Source organism: Schistocerca americana, chromosome X (genome assembly GCF_021461395.2).
Source record: "Schistocerca americana isolate TAMUIC-IGC-003095 chromosome X, iqSchAmer2.1, whole genome shotgun sequence".
NCBI classification, from domain to species: Eukaryota; Metazoa; Arthropoda; class Insecta; order Orthoptera; family Acrididae; genus Schistocerca; species Schistocerca americana.
Window position 1 is genome coordinate 699645607 of NC_060130.1, and position 22604 is coordinate 699668210.

A 22604-nucleotide genomic window follows, 5' to 3' on the forward strand; every position below is an offset into this window, starting at 1 on the left:
GCATGTCAGCAGGGGACTGTTCAAGTCTGTGGATGCTATGTAGTGATGAGGGGCGTGTGCAGTTGGAGTGATATGGGACCCCTGTACGTCTAGATACGACTCTGACAGGTGACACGGACTAAGCATCCTGTATGGTTACATGCATCCATTCGTGTCCGTTGTGTATTCCGACGGACTTGTGCAATTCCAGCATGACAATGCGACATCCCACACGTCCAGAATTGCTACAGGGTGGCTCCAGGAGCACTCTTCTGAGTTTAAACACCTCCGCTGGCCACCAAGCTCCCCATGAAATGAACATTATTGATCATATCTGGGATGCCTTGCAACGTACTGCTCAGAAGAGGTCTCCACCCACTGTACTATTAAGGATTTATGGACAGCCCTGTAGGATTCGTGGTGTCAATTCCCTCCAGCACTACTTCAGACATTAGTCGAGTCCATGCCACATCGTGCTGCGGCACTTCTGCGTGCTCCTCCAGTCGGTTTTATTCCTGCTTCCGAGGTATTTAAAACTCTGCATAGGTTCTAATATTTCTCATTCACCTTTATATTTACACTTTTATTTCCTCCTAGCGCCATTACTGTTGTTTTCTTTGTACTGATTTTCATTCATAAACCTTTCTTTTAGCTTCATTGGTACACGCTATATCCTGTAAAACATTTCCATCTATTATGTCAGCATTATACTGAGTGCGTCAACTCAACGTGGCATGGACTCAACAAGTCGATGGAAGTCCCCTGCTGAAACATCGAGCCATGCTGCCGGTATATCCGTCCATAATTGCCAAAGTGTTGCCGGTACAGGATTTTGTGCACGAACTGGCCTCTCTATTATGTCCCATAAACATTCAGTGGGATTCATGTTGAGCCATCTGTGTGGCCAAATCATTGTTCCGAATTGTCCAACATGTTCTTCAAAGCAACGGAGAATAATTGTGACCCATTGACATGGCGCATTGTCATCCATAAAAATTATATCGTTGTTTGGGAACATGACGTCCATGGATGGCTGCAAATGGTCTCCAGGTTGCCGAATGTAACCATTTCCAGCCAATTATAGGTTCAGTTGGACAAAAGAACCCATTCCATTCCATGTAAACAAAGCTCACGCCATTATGGAGGCACCACCAGTTTGCACAATGCCTTGTCGACAACTTGGGACCATGGCTTCGTGGGGTCTGCTCCTCACTTGAACCTTAACATTCAACTCTTAGCAACTGAAATCGGGACTCATCTGATCAGGCCACGGTTTTCCAGTCATCTAGCGTCCAGTCAATATGGTCACGAGCCCAGGAGGGGCACTGCAGGCGATATCGTGCTGTTAGGAAAGGCACTCCCGTTGGTTGTCTGTTGTCATAGCCCATTAACGCGACATTTCGCCGTCCTGTCCTAACGGATACGTTCGCCGTACGTCCCACATTGATCTCCGCAGTTATTTCACGCAGTCTTTCTTGCCTGTTAGCACTGACAACTCTATGCAACGCCGCTTCTCACAGTCGGTAAGTGACAGCCTTCGGCCACTGCGTTGTCCGTGATGAGAGGTATTGCCTGAAGTAGATGTTCTTAGTACACTCTTGACACTGTGTATCTCGGTATATTGAATTCCCTGATGATTTCCAAAATGGAATGTCCTATGTATCTAGCTCCAACTATCATTCCGCGTTCCAAGTCTGTTAATTCCCGTCGTGTGGCCGTAAGCGTGTCACCTCAGCGTATATCTAAGCTTAACATAAGTATGGTAAGAGAGTGGTTAACACGCTACGAGGGGCAACATCCTGGCTTAAAGTGCACCTAGAATGAGGCGTTCGCGTGAAACAACATTGCCAAACATTGAAATACATTCTATAGTACAGGGCTATTACAAATGATTGAAGCGATTTCATAAATTCACTGTAGCTCCATTCATTGACATATGGTCACGACACACTACAGATACGTAGAAAAACTCATAAGTTTTGTTCGGCTGAAGCCGCACTTCAGGTTTCTGCCGCCAGAGCGCTCGAGAGCGCAGTGAGACAAAATGGCGACAGGAGCCGAGAAAGCGTATGTCGTGCTTGAAATGCACTCACATCAGTCAGTCATAACAGTGCAACGGCACTTCAGGACGAAGTTCAACAAAGATCCACCAACTGCTAACTCCATCCGGCGATGGTATGCGCAGTTTAAAGCTTCTGGATGCCTCTGTAAGGGGAAATCAACGGGTCGGCTTGCAGTGAGCGAAGAAACGGTTGAACGCGTGCGGGCAAGTTTCACGCGTAGCCCGCGGAAGTCGATGAATAAAGCAAGCAGGGAGCTAAACGTACCACAGCCGACGGTTTGGAAAATCTTACGGAAAAGGCTAAAGCAGAAGCCTTACCGTTTACAATTGCTACAAGCCCTGACACCCGATGACAAAGTCAAACGCTTTGAATTTTCGGCGCGGTTGCAACAGCTCATGGAAGAGGATGCGTTCAGTGCGAAACTTGTTTTCAGTGATATAGCAACATTTTTTCTTAATGGTGAAGTGAACAGACACAATGTGCGAATCTGGGCGGTAGAGAATCCTCACGCATTCGTGCAGCAAATTTGCAATTCACCAAAAGTTAACGTGTTTTGTGCAATATCACGGTTTAAAGTTTACGGCCCCTTTTTCTTCTGCGAAAAAAACGTTACAGGACACTTGTATCTGGACATGCTGGAAAATTGGCTCATGCCACAACTGGAGACCAGCAGCGCTGACTTCATCTTCAGGATGGTGCTCCACCGCACTTCCATCATGATGTTCGGCATTTCTTAAACAGGAGATTGGAAAACCGATGGATCGGTCGTGGTGGAGATCATGATCAGCAATTCATGTCATGGCCTCCACGCTCTCCCGACTTAACCCCATGCGATTTCTTTCTGTGGGGTTATGTGAAAGATTCAGTGTTTAAACCTCCTCTACCAATAAACGTGCCAGAACTGCGAGCTCGCTTCAACGATGCTTTCGAACTCATTGATGGGGACATGCTGCGCCGAGTGTGGGATGAACTTGATTATCGGCTTGATGTCTGCCGAATCACTAAAGGGGCACATATCGAACATTTGTGAATGCCTAAAAAAACTTTTTGAGCTTTTGTATGTGTGTGCAAAGCATTGTGAAAATAACTCAAATAATAAAGTTATTGTAGAGCTGTGAAATCGCTTCAATCATTTGTAATAACCCTGTATATGAGTCATTAACTCATGCGAAATGAAGAAGGAAAGTACTTAAAATCAGCGTTAACGATAATGGGATCCAGCTGCGTTCACAAACAACTTTGTAACTTACAAAACAAATAGTCTGAGCACTGTATTACGTCAGGAGAAAAATATAGGTATAATGCAACCGAAGCAGTGAATAAAACCTTTGACAGAATGATGTAGCAGAGTAACACTGACTAGGCAAAATGACGCGTTCTTAAAACACTGCCTTTGAATTGAGCAAAGGACGTGCCGAAATTACGACAGCTGAGTTTTTTGAGTTTTTCGGTAGCTTCTTGAAATCGCTACAAAGGATACTCGCCGGGCTCCTACAAGATCCACAGCCAGCTTTTTGTCAGTGCGAAGATAACAGCCAGTCCCTAATGGTTCACAGTCAACGGGTCTTAAAGCGCAAACAAGGGAGTAAATCGAGCGTAAACTCCTTTTCTGTGAAGAGTAGATGAAATTGTGACCAACAACAAAATACTAAGATTCGAGTTTCATCTCGTGCAGTAGCAGAGTGGTAAAGATTAAATTTAGCAGCAGGAAAAACCTTTCAGGGAACTGCAGTGAATGGGTAAAAACAGTGGCAATACATACGGAGAGCACGCCTTATGAGAATGGGCTGATTGCTGACAAAAAAAGTATTTGACCATTTTCTGCGTGTTTCGAATCTAATAACGGTGTTCTAATTCTTAATAACACTTGAATGAAAAGCTGGTATTAGACTGATTCAACGAAATGAATCACAGAGAATACGTAAGCCTTTGAGCGTTGTATAAACGGTGTAAAAACTCAATTAATATCACAGACTACCGTCGTAGAATTAAGAGTGATTTTTTGTGACACCTTAATGAGACATAAAGAACGAAACACGTATGTGTGATCCTACACAAGTATTCTCACAACTTTTCTAAAGTGATTTGGGAGAAATATTGCTAACGTGCTAACGGACAAACTTTCGAAACTTATAATATGTAACTTTCTTCATGTGCCTCAATCGCGCTATTGTGTAACAAAATCCTGAAAGCACACACACACATACAAATTTGGGAACACTGATTTTTTAAGTAATCTTTATCCTCAGACAGCGTACATGGACTCATTTTTTCCTTACTGTGTGCCTGTACGACGTCATCATTGAATGTGCACATTTTCTGCAGGTCTCTGAACCGCGACAGATCGGGGAAGATACTGCTGAACTTGTGCGTCTCACTGCTGCTGATGAATTTATCCTTTCTGCTGGTGATGGTGAAGAACAACGTCCATTTGGTGGATGTGTGCATACTGGTGGCAATCTTAACGCACTACTTTGTCCTCACATCTCTGGCCTGGATGTTGGTCGAAGCTGTTAACATGTATCAGTTGCTTATCACAGTTTTCGCTACGTCTGAGATTCGATTCATGCTCAAAAGAATGATCTTCGCCTGGGGTAAGTATAAAATTACGCAATACGTAAACAATGGTTGAGCTGTGTTATACAAATCGTGCATGAACCATAAAGCTTACTTCAGTCAATATGCACATAAGTTGTTCGATGGCTCCACTGATTTCGACAGACATGCTATGAGTCAACATTTCCACGAGGCCCCTATCAGATGACTCTCTCCCCTGGTGGAAATGCTGAGTCCTAGAAATATGTGGGAAAAGGTATAGTTATTAAACAGTTAATGTGAGTTTTGACTGAAACATACTTTAGTTTTAACTATACTATGTATGAACCCTGCATGAAGCTAGTGTTACATAATTAATATTAAAACAGTCTCGCTAACCTCAAATAATATTTTGCACACACCCTGCCCGTGTCTGTTCAGTATAATTCTACCAGCGGAAAAACGCTCCTGTCGGAACACAAAAAAGACGAATATGTTTCTCTGACGAAAAAGAGGAACCAACTGCATCAGCCCTCATTTCGTCTTCCTCTCCAAAAATTTTGGCGTGCCAACGTATTCGGGCTGTTTTAACTCAGAACATTCCAAATCCTTTTCCCCGGTCTCTCTTCGTTGTTAAGCCTTCATACTCCCCTAGACAGATAACCTTTAACACGTCGGTATAGGGGATTAGGAAAACTGAACAAATTTTTTACACGTGGTTATGAGGCACCCATATCCGGCGACTGGTGGAGATGTAGGCTCCTCTCGTTCGCTGCCACTGTCCGCACTTCTTTCTTTCTCTCCCATTGACGCTGTCTCCTCTCTCACTTACAGTGGCTCCATCTGCCTCTCTCACACTGCCACAGTCTCCTATCCCTCACTGACACTGTCTCCTGCATTTATAGTATATCCCACTGCCTCTGACCCCGCTCATTTTGTCTTCCTTTCCTACCGCCACACTCTCGTCTATACCTCGGTAGCTCGAAAATAGTTGAGATCAAACTTACCTTTTCCCCTATACTCACGTGTATAAAATTTCAGTCCAAAACGCATGCGCCTCTCTTCCTATGTGTTAAAGTTCACCAGTCTGGGGGGTGGGGGGTTGTCGAGACACCCCAAATCTATGTTTGGTTTCCAGTCACCTCTCTTTTTCATATCAGCTGTCTCCTCTCTCTTTTGCCCCCACTGCTTCGGTCTTTATCCGTCTCTCTCTTTTAATGCCATCATTTAAAACTTCCGAGCTAAGAGGCTGTGATCGATGTATAAAATTTTCTTCTAACGTTTCCTCTCCGAAAGTGGAAGACATCTTCAGAAGTAAAATAGCGAACTGCAACCAGAACTCGAGGAAGCGCCTAATATATGGGCAGTGTAGTGGGCACCTGAGTCTATCACGTGCCGTCGGCTACGAAATTCTCTCTGGTAGTTCCAACATTCTCGACTGAAAGCAATCGATCCTCATTCTTACCTTGCAATATTGACATCCAAATTTTATCTAATTTAACACCTCCCTCTTTTGTGTTAAAATTATTACGGTGTTTGTAAATTTCAATAGCCTTTCTACACATACGGTCATGATAATGCGATGTTTTCGATATGACACTCGTCTCAGTGAATTTTATTTCATGATCACCCTCTTGATAAAGATGTCCCGCTATGATCGATTTATCCGTATGTCCTAGGCGGCAGCTCCTCTTGTGTTCAACCAGACGGATGTTAACACTTATTTTTGTGGTACCTATATAAACCAGACCACAACTACATGGAATTTTAAATACCCCCCGTGTAGCCAGAGAATGTCGTGTACCTTTTGCCGATCCTTTTATCTTCTCGATTGGTCTGAAGGTAGTTTCCACACCATACTTGCTGGACGCTCTAGAAATGCGATCTGTGATTGTACTGATGAACGGAAGGAAAACTTTCCCTTTGCGCGGCCGTTCATCAGTACGAACTTTTAAGTGATGGTAGTACCAGCCATGGTATGATCTGTATGATCTTTTAATGCCACTATCTCTCACTGACCATCACTGCCTCCTCTCTCTTTGGCTCCAACTGCTATCGCCTTCATCCATCTCTCCTCCTCTTTCACTGTCACATTCTATGTCCCACCATCTCTACCTCCTCTCTCTTTCTCTCCCACTGACGCTGTTTACTCTCTCTCTTCCTCCGTCACTGTCTCTCTGCTGCTCTCTTTCAGCACAAAGAAGTGCGAATGTGTTCGCACGCCAAAAATGTTGGCGAGAACGTCGGAATGAGTTTGTTCCCTACTTTCCTGTCTGAGTCTTTTAAAGAGGAACATAATCGCATTTTTTGTCTCCGACGGGAGATATATATATATAATTTTTTTTTTTTTTTTTTTTTTTTTTTTTGCTAGTTCCCTTCTTTTCCCTGCTACAGCAGCGTGTGTTGCTTATCTAAAATGCAATAAAGTATTGATACTTTATTTAAATGCTTCGACACATTTGTACACTTTAATACATATCAACAACCAACAATTATGCGCAATATAAGGTTGATACAAAATCGTTTGCTTTACATTTTTGTTTGGATACTTGGCTCATCGATAGCAATTCATCTAAAACGTCGGGCTTATGTTTTGTTCATGAAAGGAGTAAAAATGTTATTAAAAGTACTTTACTTAATTTGCAATCTTTCCAGCCATTTTAAGTTCTTTTCAAGCCTGGTAAAAACCTTTTTAGTACACACCACTTTGGTTATATACCCACTAGAAATACGCTGACAGAATATTGGCGTGTGATGAAAAGTTCACGCAACGTTCGACTCATCTACGTCCATAGTTTGGTGGCCTTAGAACTCTCATGATGCCCACAGAACCCAAGCGATTACTCACTACGGCAGTTAAAACTACGTTTATGCCTCATATCTGATATTACGTGTATATTTTACGTGCATAAGTGCGGTAACTTTGATAACTTTTGATATCTGGATCACCGTAACGAATAATGATATCGAAAAGAGTTTACGGATTCCTCGAGAACACCGTCTTATGAACGTATCGTAAAAATTTTTGACGATTTGCCACGAATAGAAATTACAGAAACGGCCATCCTCAGAACTGGTACTTCTAGGACCAAAAAAATCATGGTTTTTCGGGTGCTTCTTGATAACGGATGAAAATTTTTGAAAACGTGGAAATGTCATTTCTAGAGAAATGTCTAAAGAATACACGGTTAAAACTTAAGTCATTCTTTTTTTATGGTTAGCTATTTAGATAATTGACCGCCACGGAGAAAAAAACCGGCTAAAAACCGGTTTTGTGGTATTCTCAGGCACCACCCGTGAACAAATTGTACTTTTATAAGTCGCCTAAGGCCCACCTCAGACCATGTCTAATCCAAAAGAACCAACAGATTTGTTCAATTTGCCTGGACTGGAGAAAGTGCGTCATGGTTAAATTTTGACCCTCTACTGTAGAACAGCTACAGTACGCCCGTTCTTCCAATAGGAACCCAAATGGCTTCTAGGCCAAGTGCTATCCAAAACACTTGACACCTCATCTCTGTGATCAATAGAACCCGAGATACGGCCCCATGAAAAATCACATTTTTCGCGACTTATTGGAACACACGTCACGGACCGGTTATGTACAACTGAACATAAGTTTCCACTCATTGTTTTAGTTACCACGGGGATCGTGCGACACCGACCAACCTCTGCCTTATCTTCTACCTAAGGAGTGTACGCTATTTGATCAAAAGTATCCGGACAACTATTGGTGGACGTTAGTACGGGATGTCAGTAGCCTTTTCCTTTATGGCGCCTTGAACATTGCTGAGACACTTTACAGGCGGTGTTTGAATGTCTTTGGAGGAATGGCAACCCATTCTTCCTCAAGAGCCGAAACCAAAGAAGGTAGTGAATTTAGACGCTAGGGTTTGGAGCGAAATCGAAGTTCTAACAAATCCCAAAAATGTCACATTGGCTTCACGTCGGGATTCTGCGCCGGCCACTCCATTTCTGGCGTGCTGTTGTCCACAGACCATCGCCTCACAGATGCTGCTTTGGCAGAGTGCAAACTGTCATCGTCTCCGAACTTTTCCTCTACTGTATGCAATACGAAGTGCTGTAAAATTTGTTTATATCTTTTCGCATTTAGCGCTTTCTTAAGCGCAGTAAGAGGACCACATACCAATCACGAGAAACACACTCATACAGCTACAACACTTCCTTCGTACTTCACTGTTGGCGCTACACGTGATGCTAGGTATGTTCTCAAGGCGTGTGTCACACTCAGACCCTTCCATCGCAATGCCACAGGATATATCGTAACTCAGCACTCCAAATCAATAATTTCCAGTCATCCACTGTCCAGTGACGTCGTTCTTTGCACCACCTCAAGCGTCACATAGCACTGACTGCAGAAATGTGTGGCTTATGAGTAGCCGTTCGACCATTGTACCCCATTGTTTGTAACTTCCTTCGCACAGTCATTGTACTAGCTGGAAAGCTGGTAGTACTTTGGACCTCGCGAATCATTCCTGCCGCTGGATCCATGCGATTGTGTACAACCCCCCCTCTGCAATACTCGACGGTCCCTGTCCGTTACTACATGAGGTCTCCGTGGTCTTAGTTTAGCTGTGGTTGTTCCTTCGTGTCACATCACCAACAGTCAAATTGGGCAGCTTTAGAAAGGTTTAAATTTCCCTCATTGACTTGTTACTCAGGTGACATCCAGTGACTAGTCCACTTTCGAAGCCACTGAGCTGTCCTCACTGACCAGTTCTGTCGTTACTGCTTCCTACTGGCAACACAATGCTCCCCGCGCCATTCATACTGTCGGGTGCACCTCTCGTGACATCTAGTGGTCAATTCCGCATTGCGTAGGAATGTTCTGATACTTTTGATCAGATAGTGTTTCTCTGAAACAGTTTTCTTCCAGACGTTAACGAAGGCCTTTGAAACCGGAGCCGCTGTATCTCCTCACAAAGTAAAGAGGAGCTTCCTCAGTCCTCTCACCTAGCAAAAATCATCGACAACACTGCGGACTGATTCTGTTTCCACCGTCTGGAAATTGCACGTACTGATCACTAAGATGTTGGGAGGTGGACGGCTTATTTGTGAGTATACAGGGTGGCGCTCCAACCTACAGTGTCCCGGAATGAGAAAGTTAACCATGTTGCTTGTCGGAATCACAGTGCTACTGTACGTTACAAAGAACCTCTACATCTACATACATAGGAGAGCCGTTCATTAAGTAATGAAATACATTTTTCTCGACCATTTTCGGCCGAAGAATGCGAAATTTGTTGTGGGACATGGTGAAATATCCCAGCTTCGGCCTCTACAGTCTCGTGAAGATCCAATAAGTGGCGGCGCTATTCCAAGTCTTTAAAATGGCGTCTGTAGCGGAGGTGCGTTCCAAGCAGAGGGCTGTCACTGAGTTTCTTTTGGCAGAAAACCAAAGCATCGCAGATATTCGTAGACACTTACAGAATGTCTAGCATCGCAGATATCCGCAGAATGTCTACTCCTGCAATACTGGAACGTGCGGACACTCTCATGTTGGTAGTGGTGCCACACTGGTCCACCAGATGGGGTTCTCGAAGTTTTGTACCCATTGGGTTCTTGTCCGCCTAACAGAAGATCATACAGAACAACGAAGAATCACCTATGCAGGATTAGTTGCGCGTTACGACGCTGATCCTAACCATTGTTTGTCGAACGTTGTCATGGGCGATGAAACATGGGTTCGTCACTTCGAACTGGAAACAAAACGGCCATCCATGGAATGGCGCCACACCACGAAAACGTTTAAAGCCGCACCCTCACCCGGTAAAATCATAGCTAATGTCTTCTGGGACTCCGAAGTGGTTATTCTGTTTCATATCCTCCCTCATGGTGCAACGGTCAACTCCGAAGTGTATAACGCTACCCTCAGTAAATTGAAGAAATGACTTTGGTGTGTTCATCGCTATAAAAATTCAAACGAGCTTCTTCTTCATAACAACGCAAGGCATCACACAAGTCTGTGCACTCGAGCGGAGCTCACAAAACTGCAATGGACTGCTCTTCCTCACCCACCATGCAGCCCAGATCTCTCACCTTCCCACTTCCATCTACTTGGCCCAATGAAAGATGCATACCGCGGGAAGCAGTAAGTGGATAATGAGAAGGTTTCTGATGCAGCAAGACGTTGGATAAAACGTAGACTAGTTGAGTGGTACCACGCGAGCATACAAGCCCTTTGAGCAAGGCGGCGTATGGCCGTCGCATCGAACGGAGATTTTGTTGAAAAACAGGATTTTGTAGCCAAAAGAGTGGGGAATAATACGGTGTATAGAAATCCTTAATAAAACCAAACTGCTTTCAGAAAAAAGTGTTGCATTACCTAAAGGACGCCCCTCGTATTCCATAAGCCAGCATACGGTGCATGGCGGAAGGTACCTTGTACGACTACCAGTAATTCCCTTTCACCTTCAAGTCGCAATTGAAGCGAGGGAAAAACGGCTTTTTTTTGCCTCCGTACAGGTCCTAATATCTCTTATGTTACCTTCGAAGTCATTACGCGAAAAGTACATTGGCATCAGTAGAATCATTCTGCAGTTAGTTTCAAATGCCAGTTCTCTAAATTTTTTCAGCAGTGTTCCACGAAAAGAACATCGTCTTTCCTCCAGTTCACGAAGCATCTCTGTAATACTCGCGTGTTGGTCCAGCCTACGGGTAACAAGTCTAGCAGCACATTTCTGAATTGCTTCACCATATTCCTTTCATCTGATCTGGTGGGGAAGCCAAATTCTCGAGCAGTTCTCAAGAATGGGTCGTACTGCTGTTCTATGAGCGGTTTTCTTTATACACTCCTGGAAATTGAAATAAGAACACCGTGAATTCATTGTCCCAGGAAGGGGAAACTTTATTGACACATTCCTGGGGTCAGATACATCACATGATCACACTGACAGAACCACAGGCACATAGACACAGGCAACAGAGCATGCACAATGTCGGCACTAGTACAGTGTATATCCACCTTTCGCAGCAATGCAGGCTGCTATTCTCCCATGGAGACGATCGTAGAGATGCTGGATGTAGTCCTGTGGAACGGCTTGCCATGCCATTTCCACCTGGCGCCTCAGTTGGACCAGCGTTCGTGCTGGACATGCAGACCGCGTGAGACGACGCTTCATCCAGTCCCAAACATGCTCAATGGGGGACAGATCCGGAGATCCTGCTGGCCAGGGTAGTTGACTTACACCTTCTAGAGCACGTTGGGTGGCACGGGATACATGCGGACATGCATTGTCCTGTTGGAACAGCAAGTTCCCTTGCCGGTCTAGGAATGGTAGAACGATGGGTTCGATGACTGTTTGGATGTACCGTGCACTATTCAGTGTACCCTCGACGATCACCAGTGGTGTACGGCCAGTGTAGGAGATCGCTCCCCACACCATGATGCCGGGTGTTGGCCCTGTGTGCCTCGGTCGTATGCAGTCCTGATTGTGGCGCTCACCTGCACGGCGCTAAACACGCATACGACCATCATTGGCACCAAGGCAGAAGCGACTCTCATCGCTGAAGACGACACATCTCCATTCGTCCCTCCATTCACGCCTGTCGCGACACCACTGGAGGCGGGCTGCACGATGTTGGGGCGTGAGCGGAAGACGGCCTAACGGTGTGCGGGACCGTAGCCCAGCTTCATGGAGACGGTTGCGAATGGTCCTCGCCGATACCCCAGGAGCAACAGTGTCCCTAATTTGCTGGGAAGTGGCGGTGCGGTCCCCTACGGCACTGCGTAGGATCCTACGGTCTTGGCGTGCATCTGTGCGTCGCTGCGGTCCGGTCCCAGGTCGACGGGCACGTGCACCTTCCGCCGACCACTGGCGACAACATCGATGTACTGTGGAGACCTCACGCCCCACGTGTTGAGCAATTCGGCGGTACGTCCACCCGGCCTCCCGCATGCCCACTATACGCCCTCGCTCAAAGTCCGTCAACTGCACATACGGTTCACGTCCACGCTGTCGCGGCATGCTACCAGTGTTAAAGACTGCGATGGAGCTCCGTATGCCACGGCAAACTGGCTGACACTGACGGCGGCGGTGCACAAATGCTGCGCAGCTAGCGCCATTCGACGGCCAACACCGCGGTTCCTGGTGTGTCCGCTGTGCCGTGCGTGTGATCATTGCTTGTACAGCCCTCTCGCAGTGTCCGGAGCAAGTATGGTGGGTCTGACACACCGGTGTCAATGTGTTCTTTTTTCCATTTCCAGGAGTGTAGATGAACTGCAGTTTCTAAAATTCTCCCAATAAACCTAAGTCGATTATTCGCATTTCCTACTTCCGAACGTACGTCCTCGTTCCATTTCATATCGCTTTGCAACGTTACGCCTAGATATTTAATCGAAGTGACTGTGCCAAGTGGCACACCAGTAATAATGATTTCCAACATTACAGTGTTGTTTTCTCCACTCATCTGCGATAACTTACATTTTTTCACATTTAGAGCAAGCCGCCAGTCATCACGCCAAATCGAAATCCGTCAAATCATTTACGTAGATAGAAAACAAGAGCGGCCCTGTCACACTTCTCTGGGGCACTCTTGGCGAAGCCTTGTCTCTGACGAACAGTCACCGTCCAGGACACCATTCTGGGTTCTATTACTTAAGAAGTCTTGAATCTACGCGCATACCTGGGCACAGTCTGCCTCGTGATGACTGGGTGTTGTGTGCTGTCCTTAGGTTAGTTAGGTTTAAGTAGTTCTAAGTTCTAGGGGACTGATGACCATAGATGTTAAGTCCCATAGTGCTCAGAACCATTTTCTGGGTACAGTCTGCAGTGGTGCACTGTATGAAAAGCTTTCCGGAAATCTATGGCTACGACTAGCGACAACTTGTTTACCATTATGTACGGCGGCTGTTACGAGTATCTCAACTGCTTGTCAATTTTTCCCTCTGCTCAGTATCATCAATATTGCTTGTTCAAATGGTTGAAATGGCTCTGAGCACTATGGGACTTACCATCTGAGGTCATCAGTCCCCTAGAACTTAGAACTAGTTAAACCTAACTAACCTAAGGACATCACATACATCCATGCCCGAGCAGGATTCGAACCTGCGACCGTAGCAGTCGCGCGGTTCCGGACTGAAGTGCCTAGAACCGCTTGGCCACCGCGGCCGGCCACTATTGCTTGAAGAAAGACTGTAGTTGTGCACTTGCTGAATAACACTTGTAAATTGCTCAATCTCGTGGTTAAAGAAATTATCTTTTGTGGGGAACACATAGTTTTTGTTCGAATCTTTTTCACATTGTAGGTAGCAAACCAGAAATATCACATACACATTGAACGGTGGATCTCAGATAGGGAAATGAGCTAGACACATGTCGAATACTTTGGCGACCGTAACTACATTTGGTCTTGTACTCCGACAGCTAACCAGGAAATTGATTTAGGGCTGTTTACATGCCCATTTAAGTGAATGATGGGCTGATTCACATTTTGTACATCAGATACAAAGTGCGCAATATCTTAAACACGAAAATGTGCATATCAGTAATTACAGACTTCGCATAAAACAGATGACAGAAATAAATTTCTTCTCTTAAGAAAAGACATACAGCGACTGAAAGTCCGTTGGTGATCGACGAGAACCACGGCCGCTACAGGCAAAAGCTTATCGCTAGATTCCCCCAGTAAGCTCAAGATATAACGAAGAACAATCAATCATACGAGGGGTGTTCAATAAATAATGCAACACTATTTTCCTGTCCAATTTCGGTTGAAAAAAGTGCAGAATTCTTTGTGGGACGTCGTGGAATACTCCCGCTTCATCCCCTATAGTTTTATGAAGTTCCTATACGTGGTGGCGCTATACGTAGCGTTCAAGATAGTGTCTCTAACGGAGGTTCATTCCAGACAGATAGCTGTCATGGAATTTCTTTTGCGCAAAATCGCAGCATCTCAGACATTCAAAGACGCTTGCAGAATGTCTACGGAGACCTGGCAGTGAACAGAAGAACGGCGAGTGGATGGAGGTGGCGGCTGTCATCGTCGCAACAAGGTCGCACAAACTTGGCCGATCTCCCTCGTGCCCGCCAGCCACACACAGCTGTGACTCCAGCTTTGGAGACTCTCATTCGAGTTGATCGACGGATCACAGTCAAACACCTCACTGCGCAGCTGAATGTCTCTGTTGGTAGTGCTGACTCGTCCACCAGTTGGGGTACTCAAAGATGTGTGCCCGTTGGATTCTGCTTCTAACAGAAGACCACAAAGAGCAACGAAGGACCATCTGTGCGGAATTGCTTGCGCGTTACTATGCTGATGGCGACAATATTTTGCCGAACATCGTCACAGACGATGAAACATGGGTTCACTACTTCAGGCCGAAAACATAACAGCAATCCATGGAGTGGCGCCACACTAACTCTCCTCTGCAGAAAACGTCCAAAGCCGCACCCTCAGCCAGTAAAGTCATGGCGAAGGTCTTCTGGGACTCTGAAGGGGTGTTCTGTTTGATGTCCTCCTTTACGGTGCAGTCATCAATTCTAAAGTGTACTGTGCTACTCTCAGGAATTTGAAGAAACGATTTCAGCTTGTTCGTCGCCACAAAAATGCAAACGAGCTACTCCATCTCCATGACAGTCCGCAGCTCGTGGTCGTGCGGTAGCGTTCTCGCTTCCCACGCCCGGGTTCCCAGGTTCGATTCCCGGCGGGGTCAGGGATTTTCTCTGCCTCGTGATGACTGGGTGTTGTGTGCTGTCCTTAGGTTAGTTAGGTTTAAGTAGTTCTACATTCTAGGGGACTGATGACCATAGATGTTAAGTCCCATAGTGCTCAGAGCCAGCCATTGTCTCCATGACAACGCAAGGGCTCACATAAGGCTGTTCTCCCTCATCCATCCTACAGCCTGTATCTCACACCTTCTCATTTCCATCAGTTTGGCCCAATGAAGGATGCACTCCACGGGAAGCAGTATGATGGATGATGGGGAGGTTGCTAATGCAGCAGAACGTTCCCTCCAATGTCGACCAGTAGAGTTGTACCATATATATATATATATATATATATATATATATATATATATATATAGAGAGAGAGAGAGAGAGAGAGAGAGAGAGATAGAGAGAGAGAGAGAGAGAGAGAGAGAGAGTCGTGTCGTTTGGTCTGGGCGGACGCTACATGACATCTGTTCAAGTTGATCGTTGATTCCTTCACTCAGGTTTTTTATTACAAAGGACAATCGGCCCTCTCACCGAACACACTGAGCTACCGTACCGGCATCACTCAGCTACCGGGGGCGGACCTTTCTGGATAATAAAGAAATACACTACTGGCCATTAAAATTGCTACACCAAGAAGAAATGCAGATGATAAACGGGTATTCATTGGACAAATATATTATACTAGAACTGACATGTGATTATTTTTCACGCAATTTGGGTGCATAGATCCTGAGAAATCAGTTCCCAGAACAACCACTTCTGACCGTAATAACGGCCTCGATACGCCTTGGGCATTGAGTCAAACAGAGCTTGGATGGCGTGTACAGGTACAGCTGCCCATGCATCTTCAACACGATACCTCAGTTCATCAAGAGTAGTGACTGGCATATTGTGACGAGCCAGTTGCTAGGCCACCATTGACCAGACGTTTTCAATTAGTGAGAGATCTGGAGAATGTCATGGCCAGGGCAGCAGTCGAACATTTTCTATATCTAGAAAGGCCCGTACAGGACCTGCAACATGCGGTCGTGCATTATCCTGCTGAAATGTAGGGTTTCGCAGGAACCGAAAGAAGGGTAGAGCCACGGGTCGTAACACATGTGAAATGTAACGTCCACTGTTCAAAGCGCCGTCAATGCGAACAAGAGGTGACCGAGACGTGTAACCAGTGGCACCCCATACCACACCGGGTGATTCGCCGGTATGGAGATGACGAATACACGCTTCCAATGTGCGTTCACCGCGATGTCGCCAAACATGGATGCGACCATCATGATGCTGTAAGCAGAACCTGGATTCATCCGAAAAAATGACGTTTTGCGATTCGTGCACCCAGGTACGTCGTTGAGTACACCATCGCAGGCACTCCTGTCTGTGATGCAGCTTCAAGGGTAACCGCAACCATGGTCTCCAAACTGATAGTTTATGCTGCTGCAAACGTCGTCGAACTGTTCGTGCAGATGCTTGTTGTCTTGCAAACGTCCCCATCTGTTGACTCAGGGATCGAGACGTGGCTGCATGATCCGTTACAGCCATGCGGATAAGATGCCTGTCATCTCGACTGCTAGTGATACGAGGCCGTTGGGATCCAGCACGACGTTCCGTATTACCCTCCTCAACCCACCGATTCCATATTCTGCTAACAGTCATTGGATCTCGACCAACGCGAGCAGCAATGTCGCGATACGATAAACCGCAATCGCGAAAGGCTACAGTCCGACCTTTATCGAAGTCGGAAACATGATGGTACGCATTTCTCCTCCTTACACGAGGCATCACAACAACGTTTCACCAGGCAACGCCGGTCAACTGCTGTTTGTGTATGAGAAATCGATTGGAAACTTATCTCATGTCAGCACGTTGCAGGTGTCACCACCGGCGCCAAACTTGTGTGAATGCTCTGAAAAGCTAATCATTTGCATATCACAGCATCTTCTTCCTGTCGCTTAAATTTCACGTCTGTAGCACGTCATCTTCGTGGTGTAGCAATTTTAATGGCCAGTAGTGTATATATATATTTGTTGGACATTGGTCATGTCGTTTGGTCTGGGTGGACGCTACATGACATCTGTTCAAGTTGATCGTTGATTCCTTCACTCAGACAGAGGACAATCGGCCCTCTGACTGAACACGCTGAGCTACTGTGCTGGCATCACTCAGCTACCGGGGGCGGACCTTTCTGGATAATAAAGAAATACTATTAGTGATACGGTCTCCAGATGAACGCGTCTGCTACTTCTCTACCTTCTCATATTTCGAATGACTTCTCCCTGTGTTCTCCAGCAAAGTCTTTGCACTATACATGCCCCTGATGCAGTGTTTCAAATTCTCATTCTTATGGAAGGTCGCTGACCTTTCATCACTGCAAAATAAGTCAGTAAAACTGATAACAAATGGTATCTAATATCATTAAATAATTCTTTCGCTGTCTTTTGTAAATGTTTCAAAACTTTTTTTACCTCGCAATTCATTGCTATTTTAAATTACAGGTGTGCCGCTGATTATCGTGGCGTCAACAGCCACGTATGACATTGGTTACTACAATTCAACTTCTGAGTACTGTATGCTGAACAAAAATGAACCATATGTTTACTACATCACATATCTGGGGCCGTCGTGCATAATGCTGGCGGTGAATTGTGTGGTATTTGTGCTGGTATCCAGAGTTCTGTTCCAGAAACATTTGGCTGGGAAGGTGGAAGAAAGACCCGAAAACACCGTCTCCATGTCACAGGTAAAAGTTAAATCAAATATGAGAAACATGAAATTTAATACTGACAGGCTTTTACGGTCAAAGGTATTTTACAGCTCGTTAACATTTGCGGAAAACCACATTTGAGAATCGACAAGAGCTGATAATGAAATAAACCTTTCTTCACTACTAGTGTCCATAAACCTATCGTCAGGTAACATAGAACTATTTACATCAGCCTGCAAGTTGTCATTCTTGCTGTGGCGTCAATAGAAGTATGTAGAGTGCACTTCACACACACGCACACACACACACACACACACACACACACACACACACACACACACAAGAACCTTAACGGCGTAGTGCGTTTATATGACTGTATTACTGGATTTTACTACTGATGGTAGTTTCAGTGACGAAGGATAACTTTTTTTATGCTTTGACGCCAAAGTAGGAACGATGCCATTCAAACTAATGTAAATAATAGCTCTCGGAGGTTCTTTTAATACGATATTCTTCAAGTACTATACGCGCTTAATTGATATAACTCATCTGTAATCCACATCTGCACCGCCTTTGATAACATTACGTGACGCAAAATAATAATACGATGCTTTTTTTCTGGAATAAGCACCAAAAACATTTTTACGGGATATTTACATAAATATGAGGACACGCTGGAAAAATGCCTTCGAATTTTTTGTGAAACTGTTAAAGCTTTTTTGAACAATACAAACTTAATTAAAATTCTATATCTCTATTCTTCCTGCCTACATATATAGTTCTCAACATAGTCACCCTGCAGCGAACACATTTCTCCCCAACGAGAACGTGGTTTTTGATACCGTCACTGTAGACAGTTTGACTTTGTTGACGTAGCCACAACCTCACCTCTGTTTGTACCGCTTCATCACTGTCAAAGTGAAGTCCTCGAAGTTGTTCTTTAAGTTTTGGAAACGATGCAAATCGGATGGGTCCAAGTCGTGACAATAAGGAGGATCATCAGTGACAGTGAACCCAAGGCATCGCATTGTTGCAAATGTCGCAGCGTTCGCGTGTGGCTTATCACTGTCATGCTGAAGGAGAGGTTGCTACAAGTGTGAACGAACGTTTCCCACAATTAGAAACTCGATTACAGCACTCTGTTTCTCATGCACCAACACAGTTACGCTCTGTAATGTTACATGTTGTACAGGGTGATTCAAAAAGAATACCACAACTTTAAAAATGTGTATTTAATGAAAGAAACATAATATAACCTTCTGTTATACGTCATTACAAAGAGTATTTAAAAAGGTTTTTTTTCACTCAAAAACAAGAGATGTTCAATATGGCCCCCTCCAGACACTCGAGCAATATCAACCCGATACTCGAACTCGTTCCACACTCTCTGTAGCAAATCAGGCGTAACAGTTTGGATAGCTGCTGTTATTTCTCGTTTCAAATCATCAATGGTGGCTGGGAGAGGTGGCCAAAACACCATATCCTTAACATACCCCCATAAGAAAAAATCGCAGGGGGGTAAGATCAGGGCTTCTTGGAGGCCAATGATGAAGTGCTCTGTCACGGGCTGCCTGGCGGCCGATCCATCGCCTCGGGTAGTTAACGTTCAGGTAGTTACGGACAGATAAGTGCCAATATGGTAGCGCTCCATCCTGCTGAAATATGAGTTGTTGTGCTTCTTGTTCGAGCTGAGGGAACAGCCAACTCTCTAACATCTCCAGATACTGTAGTCCAGTAACAGTAGCACCTTCGTAGAAAAAGGGACCAAAAACCTTATTGGCTGAAATGGCACAGAAAACGTTCACCTTAGGCGAGTCACGTTCATACTCAGTTGTTTCCCGCGGATTCTCAGTGCCCCATATACAGACATTGTGACGGTTGACTTTCCCGTTAGTGTGGATAGTTGCTTCATCACTAAACACAATGTTTGAAACGAAAGATTCATCTGTTTCCATTTGAGCAAGGATAAAATCACAGAAATCGATTCTTTTAATCTTATCAGCTGCAGACAGTGGTTGAACCAATTTCAGACGATAAGGTTTCATAACTAACCTTTTTTGTAGGACTCTCCATACAGTTGATTGTGGAATTTGCAGCTCTCTGCTAGCTCTGCGAGTGGATTTTCCTGGGCTGCGAACAAATGCTTGCTGGATGCTTGCTACATTTTCATCACTCGTTCTCGGCCGTCCAGAACTTTTCCCTTTGCACAAACACCCATCCTCTGTAAACTGTTTATACCAACGTTTAATACACCACCTATCAGGAGGTTTAACACCATACTTCGTTCGAAATGCACGCTGAACAACTGTCGTCGATTCACTTCTGCCGTACTCAATAACACAAAAAGCTTTCTGTTGAGCTGTCGCCATCTTAGCATCAACTGACGCTGACGCCTAGTCAACAGCGCCTCAGGCGAACAAATTTACAACTAAATGAAACTTTATAGCTCCCTTAATTCGCCGACAGATAGTGCTTAGCTCTGCCTTTTGTCGTTGCACAGTTTTAAATTCCTAAAGTTGTGGTATTCTTTTTGAATCACCCTGTATTTCGGAGTCCTCTAGCGGTAGAGGATTGCAGCTTGCGTCAGCTAAGAGAGGGAAAGTTGACCGTTTAATACGCACGACACACAATACCTCAGCAGATGCTGAGAACAGAATAAAAAATTTGGAGGCATTACTTTTCAGCAGACCCTCGTACTTTGTCTCCTCCTTATGGTTGTCTATTTTCAGTTTCCCATAAATAAATACTGTGTCTCTTGGCCGTGTGACTAATGTGGAAAGTGAATCGTCATCCACAATTAGCCAGCAGTTCTAAACATGACTACCTTCATTTCTTTACTATATACATATATGTACGTACTCAGAGACAGACGATTTAGTTGTTTTCACTTAGTTTCCGTTGTAGATGCAACCGTTAACGGAACATTCACAGCTTCACACAACACTTCCTGATACTGTCAACATTCTTATGTTTGGTATGAACGTACATACATTAATCCTTGTTCCATAGATCATGAATACAACATATCGTAATGATGTGGAACGTGTCACTTTAACGTAAGTTTTCTTTACACAATTTTTTTTTTTTTTTTCAGTTACTACTTCATATCTAAGAATTCATTTATTGTCATTCAGAAATTCTTTTAATTTGCTTTTAAATGTCTGTTCATAGTCTATATTTATCAATGGTGTTATACCATTTACTGTACAGAATTGTATAAACTGTGTTTTCTCAAAATTTAGTGAGAGTCCATTTGCAGAGAACCACTTAATAATTTCCTGAAAGTCATTATTTGCAATTTCCTCAGCTGATTCTTGCTTGTTGGGTGTGATTACTATACTTGTATCACCAGCAAAAAGAACTAGCTTTGCATCTTCATGAATACAAAGTGGCAAGTCGTAAATATATTAAGAACCATAAGGGACCCAAGACTGAACCCAATTAGAGGACTCTGCTGGTTTTTGCAGACTATCCATATTGTTAATTTCAACCTTCTGCATTCTTCCAGTTAAGTATGAATTAAACCATTTGTGCACTGTCCCACTCATTTCACAATACTTAAGCTTATATAGAAGAATTTCATGATTCACAAATCAAAAGCCTTTGAGGGATACAAAATATCCCAATGGGTTTGGTTATTCAATGCATTTAATATTTGATCAGTGAAAGCATATATAGCATTTTCTGTTGAAAAGCCTTTCTAAAAACCAATCTGACATTTTGTTACTACTTCATTTTTACAAATATGTGATGCTACTCTCGAATACATTACTTTTTCAAGAATTTTGGATAAAGCTGTCAGAAGTGAAATTAGGTGGTAGTCGTTAACATCAGATCTATCCCCTTTTTTATGCAATGGTTTAACAATAGCGTATTTCAGTCTATCTGGAAAAAATGCCCTGTTTCAGTGAGCAACTACATATGTGGCTGAGAATTCTACATATTTGTTGGGGACAAGCTTTTAGTATTCTGTTGGAAATGTCATCAATTCCATGTGAGCTTTTATTTTGAGTGAATTTATGTTTTTCTTAATTTCAGTAGGAGAGGTGGGTTGAATTTGAGTTTTATCAAATTGCATTGATACTGCCCCTTCCATATACCGCCTTGCATTTTCTAATGAGTATTTGAATCCTATTTTCTCTACAACCCTTAAAAAATGCTTATTGCAAATGTTTTCTGCTTCTGACTTCTTGTTAACAAACTTTTCGTTGTGTTTGATAGAAATACAGTCTTCCTATGCTCTCGGTTGCCCTGTTTCCCTTTTAACAACATTCAAAATTGTTTTAATTTTATTATCAGATGTGCTAATCTCAGACATAATGCACATACTTCTGGAATTTTTAATAACTTTTCTTAGTACAGTGCAGTAGTTTTTATAATGTTTCTGTGTTTAGAGATCATTACTTCTGATAGCTATAAGATACATTTCCCTTTTCTGTTTACAAGATATTTGTATCCCTTTAGTAAGCCATGGCTTTTTATATGGTTTTGTACAATTATATTTCACTGTTTTCTTAGGGAAACTGTTTTCAAATATACTCACAAAGGTATCATGAAATAGGATAAATTTTAAATTAGCATAATGTTCCCTGTACACCTCATCCCAGTCTAACTGTTGCAAGCTTTCCCTAAAATTTTGAACTGTTAAAT

At 43.9% G+C, this 22604-nt stretch overlaps 1 protein-coding gene across 1 annotated transcript in view; it reads left to right on the forward strand.

Annotated features, from left to right (window-relative positions):
* LOC124556259 overlaps positions 1-22604 on the forward strand; it is a 462906-nt gene that overhangs the window by 424804 nt on the left and 15498 nt on the right. The window contains exons 16-17 of the mRNA XM_047130246.1: positions 4368-4636; positions 17746-17990. Of these exons, the coding sequence (XP_046986202.1) occupies positions 4368-4636; positions 17746-17990 (514 nt within the window). The remainder of the gene's footprint in view (positions 1-4367; positions 4637-17745; positions 17991-22604) is intronic.